The sequence below is a fragment of the Limanda limanda genome, chromosome 9, assembly GCF_963576545.1.
Source record: "Limanda limanda chromosome 9, fLimLim1.1, whole genome shotgun sequence".
In the NCBI taxonomy this organism is placed as follows: Eukaryota; Metazoa; Chordata; class Actinopteri; order Pleuronectiformes; family Pleuronectidae; genus Limanda; species Limanda limanda.
This window is the reverse complement of record NC_083644.1, coordinates 16,625,723-16,644,361: the sequence shown is the minus strand read 5'-3', so window position 1 is coordinate 16,644,361 and position 18,639 is coordinate 16,625,723. Positions and strand designations below refer to the sequence as shown.

General features: G+C 42.2%; 4 protein-coding genes across 5 annotated transcripts; 2 read left to right on the top strand and 2 right to left on the bottom strand.

Moving 5' to 3' along the window:
* Positions 1-1,393: 1,393 nt before the first annotated feature.
* hdgfl2 (HDGF like 2) lies at positions 1,394-8,763 on the bottom strand. 2 transcript variants are annotated; one of them, XM_061077416.1, is made up of 15 exons: positions 8,555-8,763; positions 7,994-8,070; positions 6,620-6,761; positions 6,111-6,380; positions 5,674-5,796; positions 5,516-5,584; positions 5,125-5,408; positions 4,718-5,015; positions 4,504-4,622; positions 4,329-4,396; positions 4,106-4,176; positions 3,904-4,005; positions 3,476-3,632; positions 3,256-3,367; positions 1,394-2,603 (listed from the first exon to the last, which is right to left on the bottom strand). In XM_061077416.1, exons 1-15 carry the CDS (start codon positions 8,624-8,626, stop codon positions 2,504-2,506), a joined length of 2,064 nt encoding a protein of 687 aa, XP_060933399.1. In that variant the 5' UTR covers positions 8,627-8,763; the 3' UTR covers positions 1,394-2,503. The 2 variants fall into 2 exon arrangements, with proteins under 2 accessions (XP_060933399.1, XP_060933401.1); XM_061077418.1 differs by having other exon boundaries at positions 5,125-5,405.
* A 1,213-nt stretch (positions 8,764-9,976) lies between these two features.
* Positions 9,977-12,125, top strand: LOC133010014 (fumarate hydratase, mitochondrial-like). Its single transcript, XM_061077419.1, has one exon. The coding sequence runs from the start codon at positions 10,004-10,006 to the stop codon at positions 11,501-11,503; it is 1,500 nt and encodes a 499-aa protein (XP_060933402.1). The 5' UTR covers positions 9,977-10,003; the 3' UTR covers positions 11,504-12,125.
* A 144-nt stretch (positions 12,126-12,269) lies between these two features.
* Positions 12,270-15,365, bottom strand: fam32a (family with sequence similarity 32 member A). Its single transcript, XM_061077420.1, has 4 exons — positions 15,256-15,365; positions 12,993-13,134; positions 12,707-12,760; positions 12,270-12,468 (listed from the first exon to the last, which is right to left on the bottom strand). Exons 1-4 carry the CDS (start codon positions 15,327-15,329, stop codon positions 12,400-12,402), a joined length of 339 nt encoding a protein of 112 aa, XP_060933403.1. The 5' UTR covers positions 15,330-15,365; the 3' UTR covers positions 12,270-12,399.
* Positions 15,366-15,508: 143 nt separating this feature from the next.
* On the top strand, positions 15,509-17,752 carry mrpl54 (mitochondrial ribosomal protein L54). Its single transcript, XM_061077984.1, has 3 exons — positions 15,509-15,702; positions 16,486-16,642; positions 16,913-17,752. Exons 1-3 carry the CDS (start codon positions 15,576-15,578, stop codon positions 17,043-17,045), a joined length of 417 nt encoding a protein of 138 aa, XP_060933967.1. The 5' UTR covers positions 15,509-15,575; the 3' UTR covers positions 17,046-17,752.
* The last annotated feature ends 887 nt before the right edge of the window (positions 17,753-18,639 follow it).

The window sequence follows — 18,639 nt, the reverse complement described above, 5'->3', positions numbered from 1 at the left end:
ATGAGCTATTTCTAAAACCAATGGATTAATTAAAAGTCAGGTTATAAGGTGTTGTTTCTACAAAATGGATAAGTGACAAGACTTTTGTCAGGGACTGTATATTGCCATCTTTCTGCAGCAGGAACTTGAGAAACGAGAATGCATCTTCCCTCTCCCTCTCTCCCTCTCTCAGGCTGGAGGCAGGATCACATCAGATACCATGAAGCGAATCCAGCCAGAGCAGCAATCTAAGTCGCAAACAGAACCTGTCCCGTTGGGTGTCGGAGTACGGCCATGGCGAGTTGACTGGCATATGCTGTTCCACCCGACGCCGCTGGATGCAAAAAAAGAGAAAAACAAACCTTAACAACAACAACCTCACAACAGTTCCTCATAGCAGCATGATGCATACAAAGAGAAGTATAAAAACCTACTCATTTTGGCAGCATAGTAGGGACATTTGCTGATGTCACCATCCGTGGCTCCGTGGACAGGCAAGCCAGCATCTAAAACATCCTGCTGGATGGCTCCCTGTGTGAACAGACACGCTGCGCAGACAGACTGCGGTTAGAGTCAAAGATGAATCAAAAAAAGATTAAATTATCAGGTGCACAATTCAGAAAGCACCGCAAAGTAGAGGAGGAGAAGACAGAACAATATAGAGGTAAGAATCACCCCGATTGTGGACATCATTAATGTTTATTTTTGTCGAAATGACATATGCTATCAGTACAGCTGATTTTAGACTCTTTATATTTTTTGTTATATATTTTTATTGTTTTTTTATAGCATACAATTTTGTCCGCCTGTGTATGCATCTGTATACAGTTCAAAAGTTATTGTGGATGCATGACAGTTTGCGTGTGTACGTTGGGGGGCGCCAATTTGAAATCTCGCCTAGGGTGCCAACATTGCCAGGGCCGGCCCTGCAAAGTCATTTGTGCTGAGCTGAGTTAAAGGTCTGGAGCCCCTGAATCTGAAAACTGTAACCTCACTGTTCATTTCAAATGTAGTAATACAATCTATAGTAAGAAAATATAAAATACATAGTAATAAATGGCAGGTAACTACCAAAACTTATAACAAGATAAGAATGTTCTTATCAGTCGATCTATCGATAATTATAATTATCGCACCTTAGTTTTTATTTTGAATCTAAACACTGATTTAAGCTCCTGGGAGAAGGTATGGTTTTAAAAATTATGTTAAGACAGTTATTGATTTTGTTTTATTGCCCAGCCCTTATAACTAATTTGAATGAGTGCCATGACATTTGGAGTATGTGAACTATTATGCTATATTGCACAAAACCACCAACCAACCAATAATCACTATACGTGATGCTGCAGCTGGAAAAGAAACATAATTAGAAGCAGTTTTTCTTAAACACCAAGAAATGAGATAGAAACAAAAGCCATGCTGAGATTTTTATTCAAGTCTCAACTAAGTGATAGAAATGCTTTACCAATTTATATAGCACTAAAAACACCTGTTGTATGCATATGATGGGGAAATGTCAAAATAAACTGCAGCTACATGAGATCACGACTGCTTAAAAAGGCAGTTTTTCGACCTGTACATTTATACCGTTTATTATTATGCAAGTTACTGAACGCAGATACTACAGGGAGATGAGAGTGCAAGGTGTGTAACTCCGCAGCAGTTATTGTTTTAGACAAAAGTGTAGATGTAAGTATTTGAAAACGAGGCATTTAAAAAAAGTAGGTGGACCTCAGTCGGAAAACAGATTTAAGAGACTCAGCTCATGGCTTCAGGTTCAGTTTCACTGTGACACAACTTGTCAAGACTGGATTAACTGGATCAAAACCAGATAATTAAAAAAATACTGAAAAAACATAATAAAAAGACTCACAATTAGTTCTTCACCACTCTCACAATGTCATACACATAGACAGGAGGCGTTGATGATGTTTCGTAGGCTTTATAAAAAAAAAAATGAAGCCAACAAGTTTAAGGGCTGCACAAAATCCTCAAAGCATGGCTCCATCTCCACCCAATGTCCCCGCAAAGAATCATTTAAAGTCTGATCTCACACTACCCCAGCCTAAGTTCTGGTTACAAGTGCTAAAAATGTAATCATTCAATATACATACGGTATGAAAGACCAAAGTAAGAGTTCATGTGGTACAAAGAACGAGGTGGCCAGGAGAGCAGGGGTTCAGGTTGAGGATCCAGGACGGGCCAAGTGTTGTATAAAAAGAAACGTACATTTAAGAAACAAAAAAGGGGTTTCACACCACGCCACAAACTATCACACAAATAAGCTTTCCTGTTGTGCTGGGATAAATAATGGACCAAAGGGAGTGACCAACAGGGCGTTCTAGCTTGATTTCATTATAGTACAAAATGTCCAACATATCAACTTTGATGTAACAGAAACTGTCGGAGATGCTGGGTGTGTGTTTTCGATGTTGTTGAGCTAGGAGCACTGTACGATGCCAAACAAAGGGACCACCGCCTTCTTTTAGTTGCTTGGTCCCCTGCAGTGGTGGTTCAGGGTCTTTCAGCTTTCGACAGTAGGTGGTTCTGCCTCTGCAGAGATGGAGTTGTCTGCTTCTTCATAGCTGAGTGTCTGGTGGTCAGGAGGGCTGCTTGGGCTCCGTCTACAGATGAAGCACAGTCAGTCACCACTGCAACTGTGCTTGGATCACATTTATTATCTATTTCATCTAAGAATTCTGTCTGACTATGGTTAGCATATCACGAGAAGTGTCAAATGTTGGTGTGATGTGGACATTTCATCCATTCAATATTAATAAACTTTGATTAAGTCGGCGGACAGTACTGAGTCGAGCTTCACTGAACTTTATGGTATAAGCAGGTGAACAGCTCTTTGTGGAGCAGCGGTGGCTTCAGAGTTCTGCAGGGTCCAGCAGCATGTGTTAATTTGCCGCAGCTTAATTACTGCATGCCACTTTCACAGTTTCATAAAGAAAACAGCAACCAGCAGTACCACAGGCCAAGCAAACAACAGGCAAGTTAAGAGCAGCGACTGTACTAGTTCAATTAAAAGATGGAAGCTGCACACATCAATCGCATTAATATGCTTAAACTCTGTTACTCCAAGTGCGAAGTAAAGATGCGCAACGGCTCTGTTAAAACCTAAATGTGGTATTTTCCAGAGCAGAATACCATCTTTTTATTGTCCAAAGAAACCGTTTTTTAATATCCTTTCAGCAGTATATGTCATAATGACTGAATGACTGAAAGAAGGGGAGCAAAAATACATTATATTACTTCAGCTGTGACACTAACCTATTAGGACTTGAAGCGTCATTATTCTCCTCCTGGGCGGGTGATTTCGGTTTTGCCTCGACCTCCATATCGTCCTTTTTCTGCTGAGATTCACCGTTCACTGGAACGGAGTCTAGAAAAAAACAAATTTGATACAGATTGGTATAAATATGCAGGATGGGAGAAAATCCACATAATGTAGAATCCAGTAGATCCAAAATGGGCTTGTATTGTTTTTGACCTGCTTCTTCTGGGTCCTTATCATCATCTTCTGCATCCTTGTCGGCTGTTAGAGGTTTACCTGGCACATCTGACTTGCCCATAAAGCGAAGTTTTAACTTATTGTACACGTCACTGGCTTTTTCCATGACTGCAGCGCTGGCTTTATACCGCCGGATCTGTTATTAATGAAAACCATAGGCATTAAAATGGGGAGGATAATTGAAATGAGAAACATACTTCGCTGGCCTGAATAGAGGATGGTCCTGATTATTACAGCACCCATATTAGAACATCTGTTTTTGAATGAACACAGACAAACCACAGAGAAGGTGCATTAAAGTCAGGTAAAATTCATCTTTAATGCACCTTAAACCATTTTAAATGTGGATTAACCTGCTTTAATTCAACACCTGTCTTCAGCCAAAACAAATAGACAGTAAACTGCACCTTCTTTAACGTGGCAATAACTTCAGCGTTCTTGTGGAGGATCTGGCTGGTGACGGGCACAGCCTCAAGCTCCACCAGGGCTTGTAGACACCGATCTATGTCCTGGAAAAACACAGAAAAACACACATCAAAGTTGAATTCCAAACTGACATACCGTACAGAAAATAGAAAAACTTCAAACAAGCTCATAGATGTCACTTACTGGGTTGTCAACTTTGAGTGCAAACTTTATGTCTGTGTGGAGTTTCTGTAGCTTTTCTTCTGGTGATTGCTCTGCATATGAACACAGAAAGGCAGTGAATAAGTGCCTGAGCTTTTGGTGTATTGCATGGTACCCAGGTTTTCCAGGAAATACACGTGAAAGTCAGCTGCACAAAACAACAACAGCACATGTGAAAATGAGTGAGAACGTATGAGACACAGACCTTTTTTCTTTTCCACTTTCTTCTCTGGTGGCCTCTCTGGTTTGCGTCTGGGTTTTTCAGGCTTAGCTCTGATAGAAAGACAAGGAACTCTGAGTTCTGTGTATGGGTTGTGTTTTAATGAACTTCATCTTAAGTCAGACCGCACACTCTCGCCTGTTCTTCATTGAACACTCACCTGGTTCTGGACTTTTCCTCTAACCGTCTGGCTTTCTTATCTTTCCTTTCTTTTCTCTCCTTCTCTTTCTTTATTCTTGCTTTCTTCTGGTTGTCGGGCTTTTTAGGTGCTTTCTTTGCCTTTTGATGAGAAAAGCACAAGAAGTTGCACATGTCAATAGCACCAAGACTCACCTCTAACTCTATTACTGCGTGTTTTCACTAAGCAACTGCACCTCAGATGGTGCTGGAGAATCAGAGTCGGAGGGTGCAGGAATCGGAGCTGGAGGGGGTTTCTTGGACTTCTTCAACGGGTGCTCATCGACACCCTCATCTGAGCTGCTGCTGTCGTCACTGTTGCCCCCCTTTTTACCCTTGTCTTTGTCTTTTTTCTTTTTGTCATCCTCCTCTTTCTCCCTCTCACGTAGACGGCGGAGCTCCTCGGCCTCATCTTTTTTCCGGCGGTCCTCCTGCTCTCGCCTCCGTTCCTCATCTCTTTTCTTCCATTCACTGATGCGGTCGGGTTCACTGTCGCTGTCGTGACAAAAGAGGGAGTCATTTACACACGGTTAAAACCCACACTAGGACTCATATAAGTGAATTACTCTGTGCTGCGTGAGTGGGTTAAAGGAAGCTTCCTAACGTGTCACTGTTGGAGGACGATGAAGGTGCCCGTTTTGCCGGCGGGGGTTTGGGTTTCCGTGCACGAGGCTTTGGTGCAGGCTTCTCTGTGGAACCTTTCTTCCGTGCTTGTGGGCCTTTCCGAGGAGGTGGATCTGAGTCTGACTCAGACTTTGAGCCGGACCGGGATTCTGAGCCAGACAGGGCTGGTCGAGGTTTCTCGTCCTCCGAGTCACTCTCCACTACTTTTTTCTCTGAGCCTGAGCCTGATCCTGATCCTGAATCTGAGTCAGATGATCCCTTCTGCTATGTCGCAAAAGAAAAGGTGGGATCAGAAGGAGAAAGGGCAAGAAATCGAGAACTTCCCTCACAAAAGAAGCCACATGCTTTTACTATATAAAAAAATGGTTCACCTTTTTCTTCACTCTCCCTCCTGCTTTTTTCCCACCTCGTCCCCCTGCTTTCTTCTCTGGAGTAAAATCCTATTGGAAAGATAAAGGGAACATTCATGGGATGTTAAGTTTCCAAGAACACAAAAATGATCCTATATAGTGTGTGTATAACCACCTACCTGGTCACTGTTCTTTCCAGATTCTGACTCTGAGGGCGTTGGTTCTGATTCGGAGGGGGATCCACTCGCTACATCTCGGTCACTGGAAGAACCTCGAGCCTTCTTCTTCTGAGGAGGAGGCCGCTGAAACAGAAAACACAAGCAATAGAAAAACATAAATGAATTGAATATTTTTAATTAAGCCAAACAACCTTATATGTCAAAATGAGATCCATCACTTAAGTTATTGTTCTTTTTTCATTGTTATCTCAACTCCTGATACAAAATACGAAGCCAATTTAATCTTTTTGTTATCTCACATTTAAATTTGTATATAAAAAGCCTGATTCCCAGTCAGGGTTCTGCTGATAGGATTCTAACTGCATCGCTTTTGTTACAAGACCTGTGTTACTACTGTGAGTTACTTGTTAATGAAACCAAAATGTCTGAAGAACTACCTTTGGAGCTGGTGGCTTTCTCTTCACTCCTCCTCCTGCTCCTGCTCCTCCTGCTTCTGCTGCTCCCCCTCCTCCTGCTGCTGCTGTGGCTGATGCTGCTGCTGCTCCTCTTCCTCCGCCTCCTCCCTTTCCGTGGTCTTCACTTCCAGAGTCTGAGTCTACCTCACTTCCTGACTCCACTTTCTGAGGAACAGGGGCCTCTTCATCCTCCTCATCCTCATCACTTCCTCCACCGGCGTTGTTGCCCTCACTGTCGGATGAGCTGGCCTGCTGCAGAACAACCACGATAAGAAGATTAATACAGATGTTTCACTGACCCGAGCTGCACTCTTTGGGGCAGCAGCACATGCTGATGGTCCGAACTTGAAATTGGAGGAAACTCGTAAGTTACAGTGGAGAGGAAACATGCTAAACACCAAATTCTAAAACAATAAACACCAAATTTCTATTTTTAAGCACAGGTTAATGCCAACTTATTATGGAAGATGTTTGGTATTGGGGTGACTTACTACAGGCGGGGCACTGTAGGAGGCGTGTGGATTGTTCTGGATCTCCCATAATCCTTCATTGAATCCCTTTCTTTTGTTGGGCTTTCCGTAGCGTTCTCTGTACTTTTCATATGAAAATAGGTCCTTCGCTGCAAGGAATGCTCTGTGAGAAAAAGAGACAAAGAAAGTGAAAAGACTGATCAACTAAAACCAATGGGATCTTGAAATAAAAAGGCTGTTGACATCGAGTTTGATTTTGACTCGAGAGTTTATAAGAGTGGACTGTGCCACCTAGTGAAAGATTAATAAACTGCAGGTGCCATCTTGTGTCAAAGGGATGTTGTCTGACGATAGATCGACCACGAGAAATCATCTCTCAGACACATGCAGCACGCTGACTCACACCGACACGAGTCAATGGTAAACAGAGAAACCTTCAGAGAAGAGTAAAGCCAATGAGAGGCGAATATCAAGCAGCGATGGGAGACAAAAGTAGAGACCTGAGTTTTCCTGAGACGATATCAGGATGAGTCAGTGCATGAATTTAAAACTAGAATAGACCGTTCAACCATGAATTATGAAATTATAAAGAAATCAAATGTACTATACATAATGAATTTTCAAATGCAATTTATTTCCATTCAGACAACTGTAGTCATATAACTTGTATTAGCTCAAAAAATCCTATTAACTTTTCCTTTTTGATGATACTGTGTTCTGTTCTGGGCCTCTGCAATAAAACAATATCAGTAATTATCACAATATAATTGTCATTGTAGCAGTATTACAAAAGCCCACTACATATTATTGTAATACCCAATCTGACAGTGCTCCTATGTAATGATAACACAACTACTCTGGGTCTCTCTCTCTTCTCTGCCCCTTTCCACCCACCTCTCCTCTCTCATATATTTTTCATCCTCTCGCACCAACTAGTCAAGGAAAATGGCGGCCAATGCAGAGTCTGCTCCAGGTTTCTTTCCAATAAAGATAGTTTTTTTCTCTCCACAGGCACCAAAGTGTTTGCTTGCCGTGGGAACTGTTGGGGTTCTCTGTAATATTCTACGGTCCTGACCTCACTACGTCAAGTGCTTTGAGATAATGTACATTGTGGAAATGTAGAATTGAATTGAATATCAATATAATGCTTGTGCATGATTGAGTAAGGAGGCATTTGATCAACCTAAGATTAGTAACATTTCGAGCTGCTTATCAGGAGTTGATCAAGCTTTGCTGACAGAAAGACAATTTAAAACCCACAAACTTCACTCAGCAGCAAAAATCAGTCTTTAAAACGAAGCTAAACAATAATAATGTGATATTTATCACGATAATTAACCACATCGCCTGATTGGAACATTTTTAGTTCTGTTGTTGTTGTTATGTTGTACTCACGTCTCATGTGTCCCAAAGAAGAAAATAGGAATTTTATTCGGAGGAGGTTTCACTGCTCCATCAGCCACATCTTCAATCTGTAAACAAATAAGACCTTCAGGTAAACACCAACCCACAGAGAGGAAATGATGCACAACTCTCCTGAGGACTTAAACGTGGTGGTACCGTGTACTGGTGACATGGAGTAAACAAAACACCACATACTCATATCAACTCATAGAAGAACACTATAGATGGGGCACGATTAACAAATGGGGACATGGAGACGATCACTCTTATCAGGGGGAAATGATCCTCAACGTCATTTCCAGAATCTCCCAGTTGGCTTTGCTGCTGTACGTCTTCCATACTGAAGAGGCCGACAGCATCTGATGCAGGAGCCGCTGCTGGTGCTCTGCTGCGGGCCTGTGTCGCAGCCTGTCAGCCCGCTGGGGTCTGAACTTCAGCTGGTTTTCTGATGGGTGTCCATGTTAGACACACAGATACACAGAGAAGCTTCTCCAGCAGCAGCAGCCCACCCCCCTCCGGCTGCTGCTGCTGCTGCTAACGCTACTTGCTCACCCTGGCTGGCCAGTGGGGGTATCCCTTCATTTTAGCGAAGACCAGGTCTCCGGGCTGGAAGTCGTGCGGCATCGTCCCGCTCCTCGGTGCAGCCTGCGGCTCTGGACAGTGTTCGGCTGCGCGGGCCCGTCCGTGTCTCTCCGCCGGCGGCTGTTCTCAGGTCGACTCGGGACCTGGAGACGATGGGGTTAGCTCGCAGGCTAACAGTGCGCTAGCGTTAGCTCGAGAAGAGGCGGCGACGTAAGCACGGCGGCAGGGTGACGGACAGGCTCAGCTCGCACTTCAAAATAAAGGTCTCTGCTAGAAACAAAAATATGGTGACGTTGTAATCTGTCTCTCAATTCAAAGTCAACGAAACGGCTGAAATTATTTAAAATCTATTCAAATCATATATCAGAGGGAGCAGACCTTTGTTATCAGAGTGTAAAGTGAATTAAATTAGAATTTCCTCAAACCGTGTAAACATTGAGGTACGGAAGGTTAATCCTTCGCCAAAAGATACGATGTTGTCATAACTGCGCTGTGCATTATCCTATGACCACCAAACTTCTGTCTCATGATCAGAGCCCAAGCCTGAACAGCTCTATGTGTCAATATTTCCTCAGTCATTATTTATTTTCTCCAGGCAAAACGCATGCAACGCTTCAAAAAGCATGTGCTCGGCCAGCTCAGTACTGCTTTGCAGTCCTAGAAAAAAAAATTATTTTAAAATTTTAAATTTATAATGTAATTTTTAGTTTTTAATTACATTTTTAAATTGTATTTACCTCCTGCGCAGAAGTGGACTGCGCATCTCCTACGCAGAAGCCTACTGCGCAGGATTAATTGAATTTAATTGAACTGAATTGAATTGTATTGAATTGAATTGAATTGAATTGAATTGAATTGAATTGTATTGAATTGAATTGAATTGAATTGAATTGAATTGAATTGAATTGAATTGAATTTCTAAATGAATGTAAAACTTGGCTTTAAAAATGAAAACATAACTTACGTCTTTTCTGTTAATCAGTAAATCCACCACGTGTTTAACATCAATCCAAGTCTAATACACATTCACACATTGATAAATACACACATCAGCGTTATTATTAGGGTTTCTGAGTAAATATCAGAAAATCCATGTCAGAAATGTCACATCTGTATTTTTTTAAACTTTATTCTTCGAGTTAATAACAAGTTAGGTAAGGTTATCGACTTTTACTTCAGCAAGACGATTGAGCCCTGTTTACCTTGCGGATATGAAGTCATGCCATGTTGTGTGAAGCTTCACGGATCCGGATGGAGCAGCTGGTTCGTCTCCACGCGATACGCCAACCCGAGCGGAAGTCCCGCCTCCGCCGCTCCACTATTGGCTGATGTGCGATCAGTTTCCGCCTCGTCCAATGACAGGGGACCATGTTTTCGGCTGCGTTGACCTCCCCCTGCATTCACCTCTAATGCGAAGCCATGTTTCGGTCTTTGAGAAGCGTCCAGCAGTTTAACTGCAAGCTCCAGGCTTTACAAAGACTCCACGTCCACTCCAGACGGCTCCTCTGCACCTCCAGGATGAGCTGCTCACAGTTCCGGGTGGAGCAGGACACGTTCGGTGAGCTGCAGGTCCCAGCTGACAAGTACTACGGAGCCCAGACTGTCAGATCCACCATGAACTTTAAGATCGGGGGGCCGAGTGAGAGAATGCCCCTCCAAGTGATCAAGGCCTTCGGGGTCCTGAAGAAAGCTGCTGCTGAGGTGAACAAGGACTACGGCCTCAACCCACAGATTGCAGATGCGATCTGCCAGGCTGCAGACGAGGTGGCAGCGGGTAAGCTGGATGATCATTTCCCTCTGGTGGTGTGGCAGACTGGCTCTGGAACCCAGACCAACATGAACGTCAACGAGGTGATCAGCAACAGGGCCATTGAGATCATGGGAGGGAAGCTGGGCTCCAAGGATCCCGTCCACCCCAACGACCACGTCAACAAGAGCCAGAGCTCCAACGACACCTTCCCCACCGCCATGCACATAGCTGCGGCCACAGAGGTCCACCATGTCCTGCTGCCCGGCCTGCAGGCTCTCCATGACGCTCTGGCTGCCAAATCTGAAGAGTTCAAAGATATCATCAAGATTGGGCGCACACACACTCAGGATGCTGTGCCGCTCTCACTGGGACAAGAGTTCAGTGGTTATGTCCAACAGGTCAAGTACAGCATAGCGAGAGTCAAGTCCGCCATGCCCCGGGTGTATGAGCTGGCAGCAGGTGGCACAGCAGTAGGAACAGGACTCAACACCCGAATTGGCTTTGCTGAGAAAGTGGCCTCCACCGTTGCTTCCCTCACAGGTCTTCCTTTTGTGACGGCTCCCAACAAGTTCGAAGCCCTGGCGGCCCACGATGCCCTGGTGGAGCTGAGCGGAGCCCTGAACACTGTGGCGGTCAGCATGATGAAGATTGCCAACGACATCCGCTTCTTGGGGTCAGGACCCCGCTCCGGCCTCGGGGAGCTCATCTTACCAGAGAACGAGCCGGGAAGCAGCATCATGCCGGGCAAGGTGAACCCCACCCAGTGCGAGGCCATGACCATGGTCGCGGCCCAGATCATGGGGAACCATGTGGCGGTCACCATCGGAGGCAGCAATGGACACTTTGAGCTCAATGTCTTCAAACCCATGATCATCAAGAACGTGCTGAACTCTGCACAGCTACTGGGCAACGCGTCCGTCTCCTTCACCAACAACTGCGTGGTGGGGATCCAGGCCAACACCGAGAGGATCAACAAGCTCATGAATGAGTCCCTCATGTTGGTCACAGCACTCAACCCACACATCGGCTACGACAAAGCTGCCGCCATCGCCAAGACGGCTCACAAGAAGGGCACCACGCTGAAGGCTATGGCCGTTGAGCTGGGGTACCTGACCGAGGAGCAGTTTGACCAGTGGGTGAAGCCAAGTGACATGCTGGGGCCAAAGTGAACTTGAGAGAAACTCACAGGACACTTCTACACACAAAATACCCTATCAACTGGGAGAAGTGTTTATGTCCGATCAAAAGAACTGTCTGCACAAAACCTGAACATCTCGTGCTTAATAAAATCTGAAAATCCTCTGCTGTTGTGTGATGCAGCTTCTTACTCGTGTTAATTCAGCTCACTGTCATCGAATGTGGTTGAACTAAAACCTTTTCTTACATCCTTAATAGATCTCAGCAACTGAGTTTTATTCAATTGGCAAAAATTTTGCAACAAATGATGCAAAGACAGACAATGTAAATCGATTAGTACTAGTTATTTATGAATGATTTGCACACATTAAGCTGTATGTCTTAAATTTAATTGTCAGTCAGCAATGCATAACTTTTGCATACACCCATCTCTTCACAGATACAACTGTTTACAATGCGAATACACTATTTGGTTCTGGTATTCAAAGTCTCACTGTGCCTCTCGTTTTAGTTTGTACACTCACTTCAGTTCCCATATTGACTCTGTGCCATCTCAAATAATTAAACATGGACTTCTGTACCTCGTGATCTGGTTTACAGTTCCTGTATCAATTGTGCAATGTGTCAGTTCAAATGAAAATCTATATAAAATAATTTCTGGCTTTCTGACATTTTTCTTGCACTGCCCACACACACACAATGAAACATTAGCCAATATGCTTGGTCATCAAGGATATATTGTACAACGTGTAAGATAAAAAAAATCCTATATTGTATACACCAGGGACAGCAACAAAATACCATAAAAATCAAGTTTTATTGTATATAGATAACATAAGTAAATAACAAACATACATTTCCAAAAGAGGGTTGTGTGACATTTTTCTACAAGTTAAAAAACAAAATGGAGAGGACATTTCCTCCTCTTCTACTTGGTCCAGCTGACTTTGGGAATATCGTAATGCTCGGTCAAGGCGTCCAGATTGCGATTGAAATCCTGCAGACAAATGAAACAGAAGATTAATTCATTTTTGCTACATTTACTTATGTGGTCATATATATATATATATAAATAAGAGCGTTTTGTGCACAACTTGAAACAGATACAAACCTAAATATTTTATATCTATAAAAACAGCTGTATGTTGATTGCCCAAAATTAATTAACTTGTAGTATTGAGCTGCTTTGCAGGACGGACGGAATAGAGCCCTGCAATATCTGATGTATGACTTACCTCCACTCTGTGTTTATGAGTCTTAGAAGCCTTGTTCAAAATCCTTTCCATTTTCTGTAAGGAAAGAGAGAGACAGAGACCAAATTAATGATTTGAAAAATGCACATAACTTTCAGTTTATCTGTAGCTGTACTGGATTTGTCATTATTTGTGACTGTCCATAGCAACAGACAGGATCATCTTGTCACAATAAATGACACATGACAAGTGTCATAGGGTTATTGAATTAGTTATATTGCTATTTGCCTAATACAACTCACTCTAATGCGAGGCAACAATAACTCACCCTCTTCTCCTGCATCTTGTCAAATGCCATTTGTGCCGGTGTCCGTTTGTCAACAGGAGCTTTGTTGGTTTTCCCCTCCTCCTCGTAATTGTTCACAGCCTGCTCGAGGCGAAGTTTACTCTCTTTATCCTTCTTCTTCTTCCTAAATGAAGATATGAAAGAAGACATGAAATGACAGTTGATACATGGCTTGAGATAGACAATGAAACACGTCCACAAACTGCCTGTGTGGAGGCTACTAACTATAGAGGGTTACTGAGGTTCAGTTCATATGTTAATATTATTTAGGTCAGCAGCAGGCAGCAGTTTTTGCCTTTTGTGTCTGTACTTATATTCATATATTTGATCATTATATATCGAGTGTGATATTATACGTTTTATTGTTGCACCCTGTTTTAATACACTTTACATCTGCTGTTCCATAATTTACAGGCTATGTTAATCTAATGTACAACTTTTTTATTGTTTCAAATATTGATCTTTAAATCTGTATTCATATTTGGTTTCAGTACGCAGGCTCTTCATTTCTTATCTTATACCTAAATATCTTAATGAGCACACATTTATTTACAGTGAGTTTGAGTTCAGATGGCTAGACTATAATTTCACTCCAGATTATGTGTTTTTATTCTTGACTTTTTATAATTCTTATGCTCTTGTGTTTGACTGTGTGCTACTGAATGCTGAAAGTTACCCCTGGAAAACAATAAAGTATCTATCCACATCCACAAACATTCACAAAATGCCATTAAATGCCATATCCACAATACTTAGGAGAGCAAACTAGCTAGGTTTATTTTTAATCAGTCATGAGTGGGTGTTGAAGTATTGTTGCCAGTTTGAACCTATCCTCTTTCTCTAATATACGTAACCAAATGTCTCAAAACTCACTTAATCCCAGCTGAAATGTTTCCATTGTCTTTAAATTTTAGTGCACTCCTCTGGGCCGATGCGTACTCCGACATCTTCGCAGTAAGGGCAAGCTCAAATCATGGCAGCGGTTGCTCGTAGAGGCACTTCGATTGTCGATAGATACTGCCTTTGATGCTACTCTGTTTGTAGGTGCCTTTGATGCTACACTGTTTGCAGACAGCTGCCTTTGAGGCCACACTGTTTGCAGACAGGTGCCTTTGAGGCCACACTGTTTGGAGGCAGCTGCCTTTGAGGCCACACTGTTTGGAGGCAGCTACCTGTTGTCACACTGCTTGGAGGCAGCCATCACAGTTGCCAAAAGTGTTTCAGGCAGCTGCCTTTGTTACCACACTACGTATAATCTCAGGGAATAAGTCACAAACAGTGGTAGTTACTCTCAAACAGGGTGGCAGCTGTGGCAACTGTTACAGCTGCCTCAAAATCGCAGCAACTGCTCTTAGGAATCAGTGGCAGTTTCAGTTGCCACCTGAAGTGCCTCTAAGAGCTGTTGCAGCCACGAGCTGATTTGGGTTTATATGGGTTTGTCTTTCTGCAGCGCCCCCTAGCGGCTCAGGCTCAAGCACCCCTGTCTACATGCTGTGTACATGATTGAATATTTATTTTTCTATTTTTATTTATTTATGAGTGTTTATACTGTTATTTTACTTTCTGAAAACCACGTATGAATGAAAAACAGCCAAAGTTAACAAGGGTTGAAATAAAAAATATGTTTAATGTACTCTGTTCATGGTTTCTACTGTACCGAAAGCAGACAGACCCAAGATTTGTGTGTACCGTTACACCCCTAGTATTAATTGGTCTTAATCTAAGAATGTTCTATGGTAAACTGTTCATGTTAATAACAGCTTTTATTAAATGCATATTTTCACATCCCCAGTTGTACTTTTTAGAGTTAAATATGTATCGTTGATCCCCACTAGTGCCTTATGCCCTTCTTTGTTAAAGTACCGGTCACAGTTGAATTGTCTCATCAAGTCAAATAAACATCAGCTTCTCGCGGTCAGCCATATTTGTTTACGTTTGTCCTCGTGCCATCGCCTTGCCTTGGAACGACTGAAATTCGGAACTCGGAAAAAAATACATCATTACAATATCGTAATTGTATATAGGGATCTGGTGGGAAAGTGAATTAGCCCCAAAAATATTCACAAATATTCACAAAATGCCATTAAATACACTATCCACAATACTATCGGTTAGCAAACAAGCTAACGTTAGCTTAGTCTACACCAGGGGGTTTAATCAGTCACGAGTGGGTGTGGAAGGATTGTTGCCAGTTTAAATGTTTCCTCTTTCTCTAACATAAGTCACCAGATGACTCAAAACTCACTTTTTCCCGGCTGAAATGTTTGCTTTCCCTTTAAACTTCAGGGCACTCTTCTGGGTCGCTGCGTACTCCGACATCTTGCAGAAGCTGTGGTTCCGCTTCCTGCTCTGCGTTCAAATGTATTTATGTCTCTGCATCGCCCCCTGGCGGCTCCAGCCTCAGCACCTGTCTGACGCAGCCACGTTGTAATGCATCATCCCGTCCAGAGAGGGGCGGTAGTTGTTTCGTCTCACACAGACAATCTAGAAAACGGAAGTCGAGAGAAGCTATGAAAGTCAAACTGTAGCACGGTAGGCCGGGATGATCAGTGGGGTGAAATAAAAATGTCAGGTTACATTTTGTTTAGAATAGTATCCTTAACGAAATGCGCCACAGTCAACGCTCCAGCGGCCGCTTGCAGGTCCAACACATGGAGCAGAGCAGAGACAAGGGGATATGCGAAGAAAGTTGGTGAGTAAAGAGGACATCTGTGTTCAGTCTGTTCAGTGTCCACCTACTGGACATCTCCATGCTCCTCTGTATCAGGTTCAATAGCATCTGTTGAAGAAATGTACGTGTGAAAACTAAGCGGACTGATTTTCACACCACTCTATTCCATTTGAGATATAATCACAATGATACTGATAATAAATGGCGACTGATAGCTGTTGTGATTTATGTCTGTGGAGCTTCTCAGTCATCCAGGTCATGGTATATTACAAGTGCTAAAAACAGGTCAGCTGGACTTGGTTGAGTTTCTTGAACTTCCTGCTGCATTAACTACATTGCTCTGCTTATGCAGTATGGGGGTTTTGTCTCTGGGATGGACCAGTGTCTGCCTCAGTGTCATATACTGGGATGGGGTGTTTTTCAGATACTCCAGCAACATCAGGGATCCCAACGTTGATCCTTCTTCTCCTCCCTTTCTGTTCTGTTTCTCCTTTATGTGGTTTAGGCAAAGGCCCAGTTGGGATAACCACATGTTTTTCAAGAAAATCAACCAAGTCCAGTTCACCGGTTTTTAGCAATTGGATATGGTGTTGTGATTTAGCAATATTACCCAAATAATAATAATCACGGTCATCCACCTGTCTGAATCGCCTGGCTGTGCCCACATATGCCTTTAACTCATACTGTGTTAGATACCAAAGCACTGGTAGCATGTTTGCAGTCAACCTGTGTAGATTATCCATAAACTTATCCAAGTGTGAATATAAACAACATGACAATTGACTCTTTTCCTCTGTCTTCCAGCGGCCAAAGGAAAAGGTAAAGGCATGGCGAAGGAAGAGCTGAAAGGTCCTGAGGTGTGTAGGGACACCGCTCGACTTACTTCTCATGCAGTCGGGGCCAATATCTTTAAACAGGGAGATGACCCCATACTGAAGACTCCTGAGGAATATCCAGAGTGGTGAGAGCACATATACACACATACCCATACATGCAATTCAGCCACACTTTTCCCCACTTGTAATTGATTAGAATTATACAATTTCTCTCATTTCATTTTTTTAAATTTTATTTGAAAGGCACATCTTTCATTCAAGCTATAACAGTATAACAACCACCCTGGTTGGCCCTTAGAATCTCTCATGCTTTATACAAAACTCTAGCTATGCTGGTTAAGAGGCCTTTCATCCATTTTCATATCTGATTCCCCCCTCTTATATCATTTCCCCAGGTTGTACCAGTTGAACCTGGGAGAGCCCAAGAAGCTGCACGAGCTGGAGTCGGACAACTGGGAATACTGGAAGCGTCTGAGGAAGGAAAACATTTGGCGATTCAACAGACTCCACAAGGGAAAGAAGTTTTGAGCCTTCACTTGATAGTGGACAGTGGACAGATCTCCTGTACAGTGATGTGCTTCAGACTCTTGTGAACTTTATTATGACAACTTTTACATGTTCAGATCACATCTTAAGTTTCTGAGAGAAATATCATGACACCAACCCTTCACCACTTGCCATTCATCTTGTAGGTTATCTGAAATCACCCAGCATATTCGGTCTTTTAACTGCATTGGCTCCTCTGGGAACATTGTTTGAAAGATGAATGCTTGAAAGTGTTTGTGGCTGACTCTCCAGCACAGTATATGACGTCAGGAAGTGTATGACGGGTAATGTTGAATACAGTGAGGAATCTCACTGAAATGCAGTGCATATGATTCAGTGTAATCCAACATGGCACCCCAGTCTCATCAAAAACGGAATATCAGAAGCTGAAAAAATTATGGATGATTCATTTTGACCTCGTACACAATCTCACCAAAACTTCCACTTAGTAGCCTCTGTGACACAATGTAAATCTCCAGAACAGCTACTTAATGGACTTTGTGGTGCGATCTCAAAAATGTAGTGTTTACTGTATTTGATGTAGGTTGATCACATGGGATTTGATTCTGTCTGTAATGGTAATGGTTCGATGATATTTCGACAAAACAATTTCTCCTTTTTCTATCACTTTTTTTGCAGACTTATCATAAATAAATACAATTCAACAAACAATGTCTTCATTTCTTACAAAATCCTCTCGAATAGACCTGCTTCAACTATATAAAAAGTTTAATTAATGGTTATAAAGAGCAGCCTATGGGTAAATAAATGACTAAAAAGATTTCTTTCTCTGAGGGTTGTCATTGTTAGAAAATAATCATAGTTGCTTGTGTTTTACTTAGAAACTACATAAATCTAAAAATTTTAAATATTACTCGAAACCAAAAATATCTTGAATCAAAATACATTATATATACACTATAGTTCATTGGTCTCTGCATTGACTGTATATACCTTAAAAAAAAAATCTTTTGATTTTATTCACAAGTTCTGAAGAATAGCTGAGTCATTCACTGGTTTTCCTCTATTTTCTCTTGATGCTTATAGCTTTGTGTTTTGTACCAGATCTATTGTTAACTATAACAATGAACGAACAAAGGAGCAAGAAGAACAATCTCATATTATTTGCCCATTTCATATCAAAAAGACAACGTGCGGATGGAGATCCCCCCTTTCGGATTTCCTTTCTTTTCACAAATCGCATAAAAAAAATCAATTATATGTAAATGAACAACATTCATCATCATAACATCAATACACCATACACACTCCTGCTGTACTATTATTCTTTAATTGACTAATATTTGTGCAATATTGTAAATCCCTGTCCAGGGAATTCCCCAGTTTCACTCAATACACAGCAATACAGGTGCTTTTTGAAAACTATACTTCCTTTCTCCTCATCTGATATTGATGTAATCAGCTTCTGTTTAAAAGTCTCAACACACGTGACTTGATAAAAAAAAAGTCAGATAGTTAATAAGTGATTTTTCTTTCTGAATGATTGTTTAAATCGTTTATATGGAAGATGAATGAATTCAAGTAATAAACGGTGTTGCTATGACAACCCTTCATG

Coding starts and splice junctions, on each gene's coding strand:
- hdgfl2 (XM_061077416.1), bottom strand. CDS start 8,626: ATGCCGCACGACTTCCAGCCCGGAGACCTGGTCTTCGCTAAAATGAAG. Junction 4,397..4,503: donor GAGGAAAAGTCCAGAACCAG/GTGAGTGTTCAA, acceptor TCTTTCTATCAG/AGCTAAGCCTGAAAAACCCA. Junction 2,604..3,255: donor GACGCTTCAAGTCCTAATAG/GTTAGTGTCACA, acceptor CTTCATCTGTAG/ACGGAGCCCAAGCAGCCCTC.
- LOC133010014 (XM_061077419.1), top strand. CDS start 10,004: ATGTTTCGGTCTTTGAGAAGCGTCCAGCAGTTTAACTGCAAGCTCCAG.
- fam32a (XM_061077420.1), bottom strand. CDS start 15,329: ATGTCGGAGTACGCAGCGACCCAGAAGAGTGCCCTGAAGTTTAAAGGG. Junction 12,761..12,992: donor ACAAGATGCAGGAGAAGAGG/GTGAGTTATTGT, acceptor CTTTCCTTACAG/AAAATGGAAAGGATTTTGAA. Junction 12,469..12,706: donor CTCATAAACACAGAGTGGAG/GTAAGTCATACA, acceptor ATTTGTCTGCAG/GATTTCAATCGCAATCTGGA.
- mrpl54 (XM_061077984.1), top strand. CDS start 15,576: ATGTCAGGTTACATTTTGTTTAGAATAGTATCCTTAACGAAATGCGCC. Junction 15,703..16,485: donor GGGATATGCGAAGAAAGTTG/GTGAGTAAAGAG, acceptor TCTGTCTTCCAG/CGGCCAAAGGAAAAGGTAAA. Junction 16,643..16,912: donor CCTGAGGAATATCCAGAGTG/GTGAGAGCACAT, acceptor TCATTTCCCCAG/GTTGTACCAGTTGAACCTGG.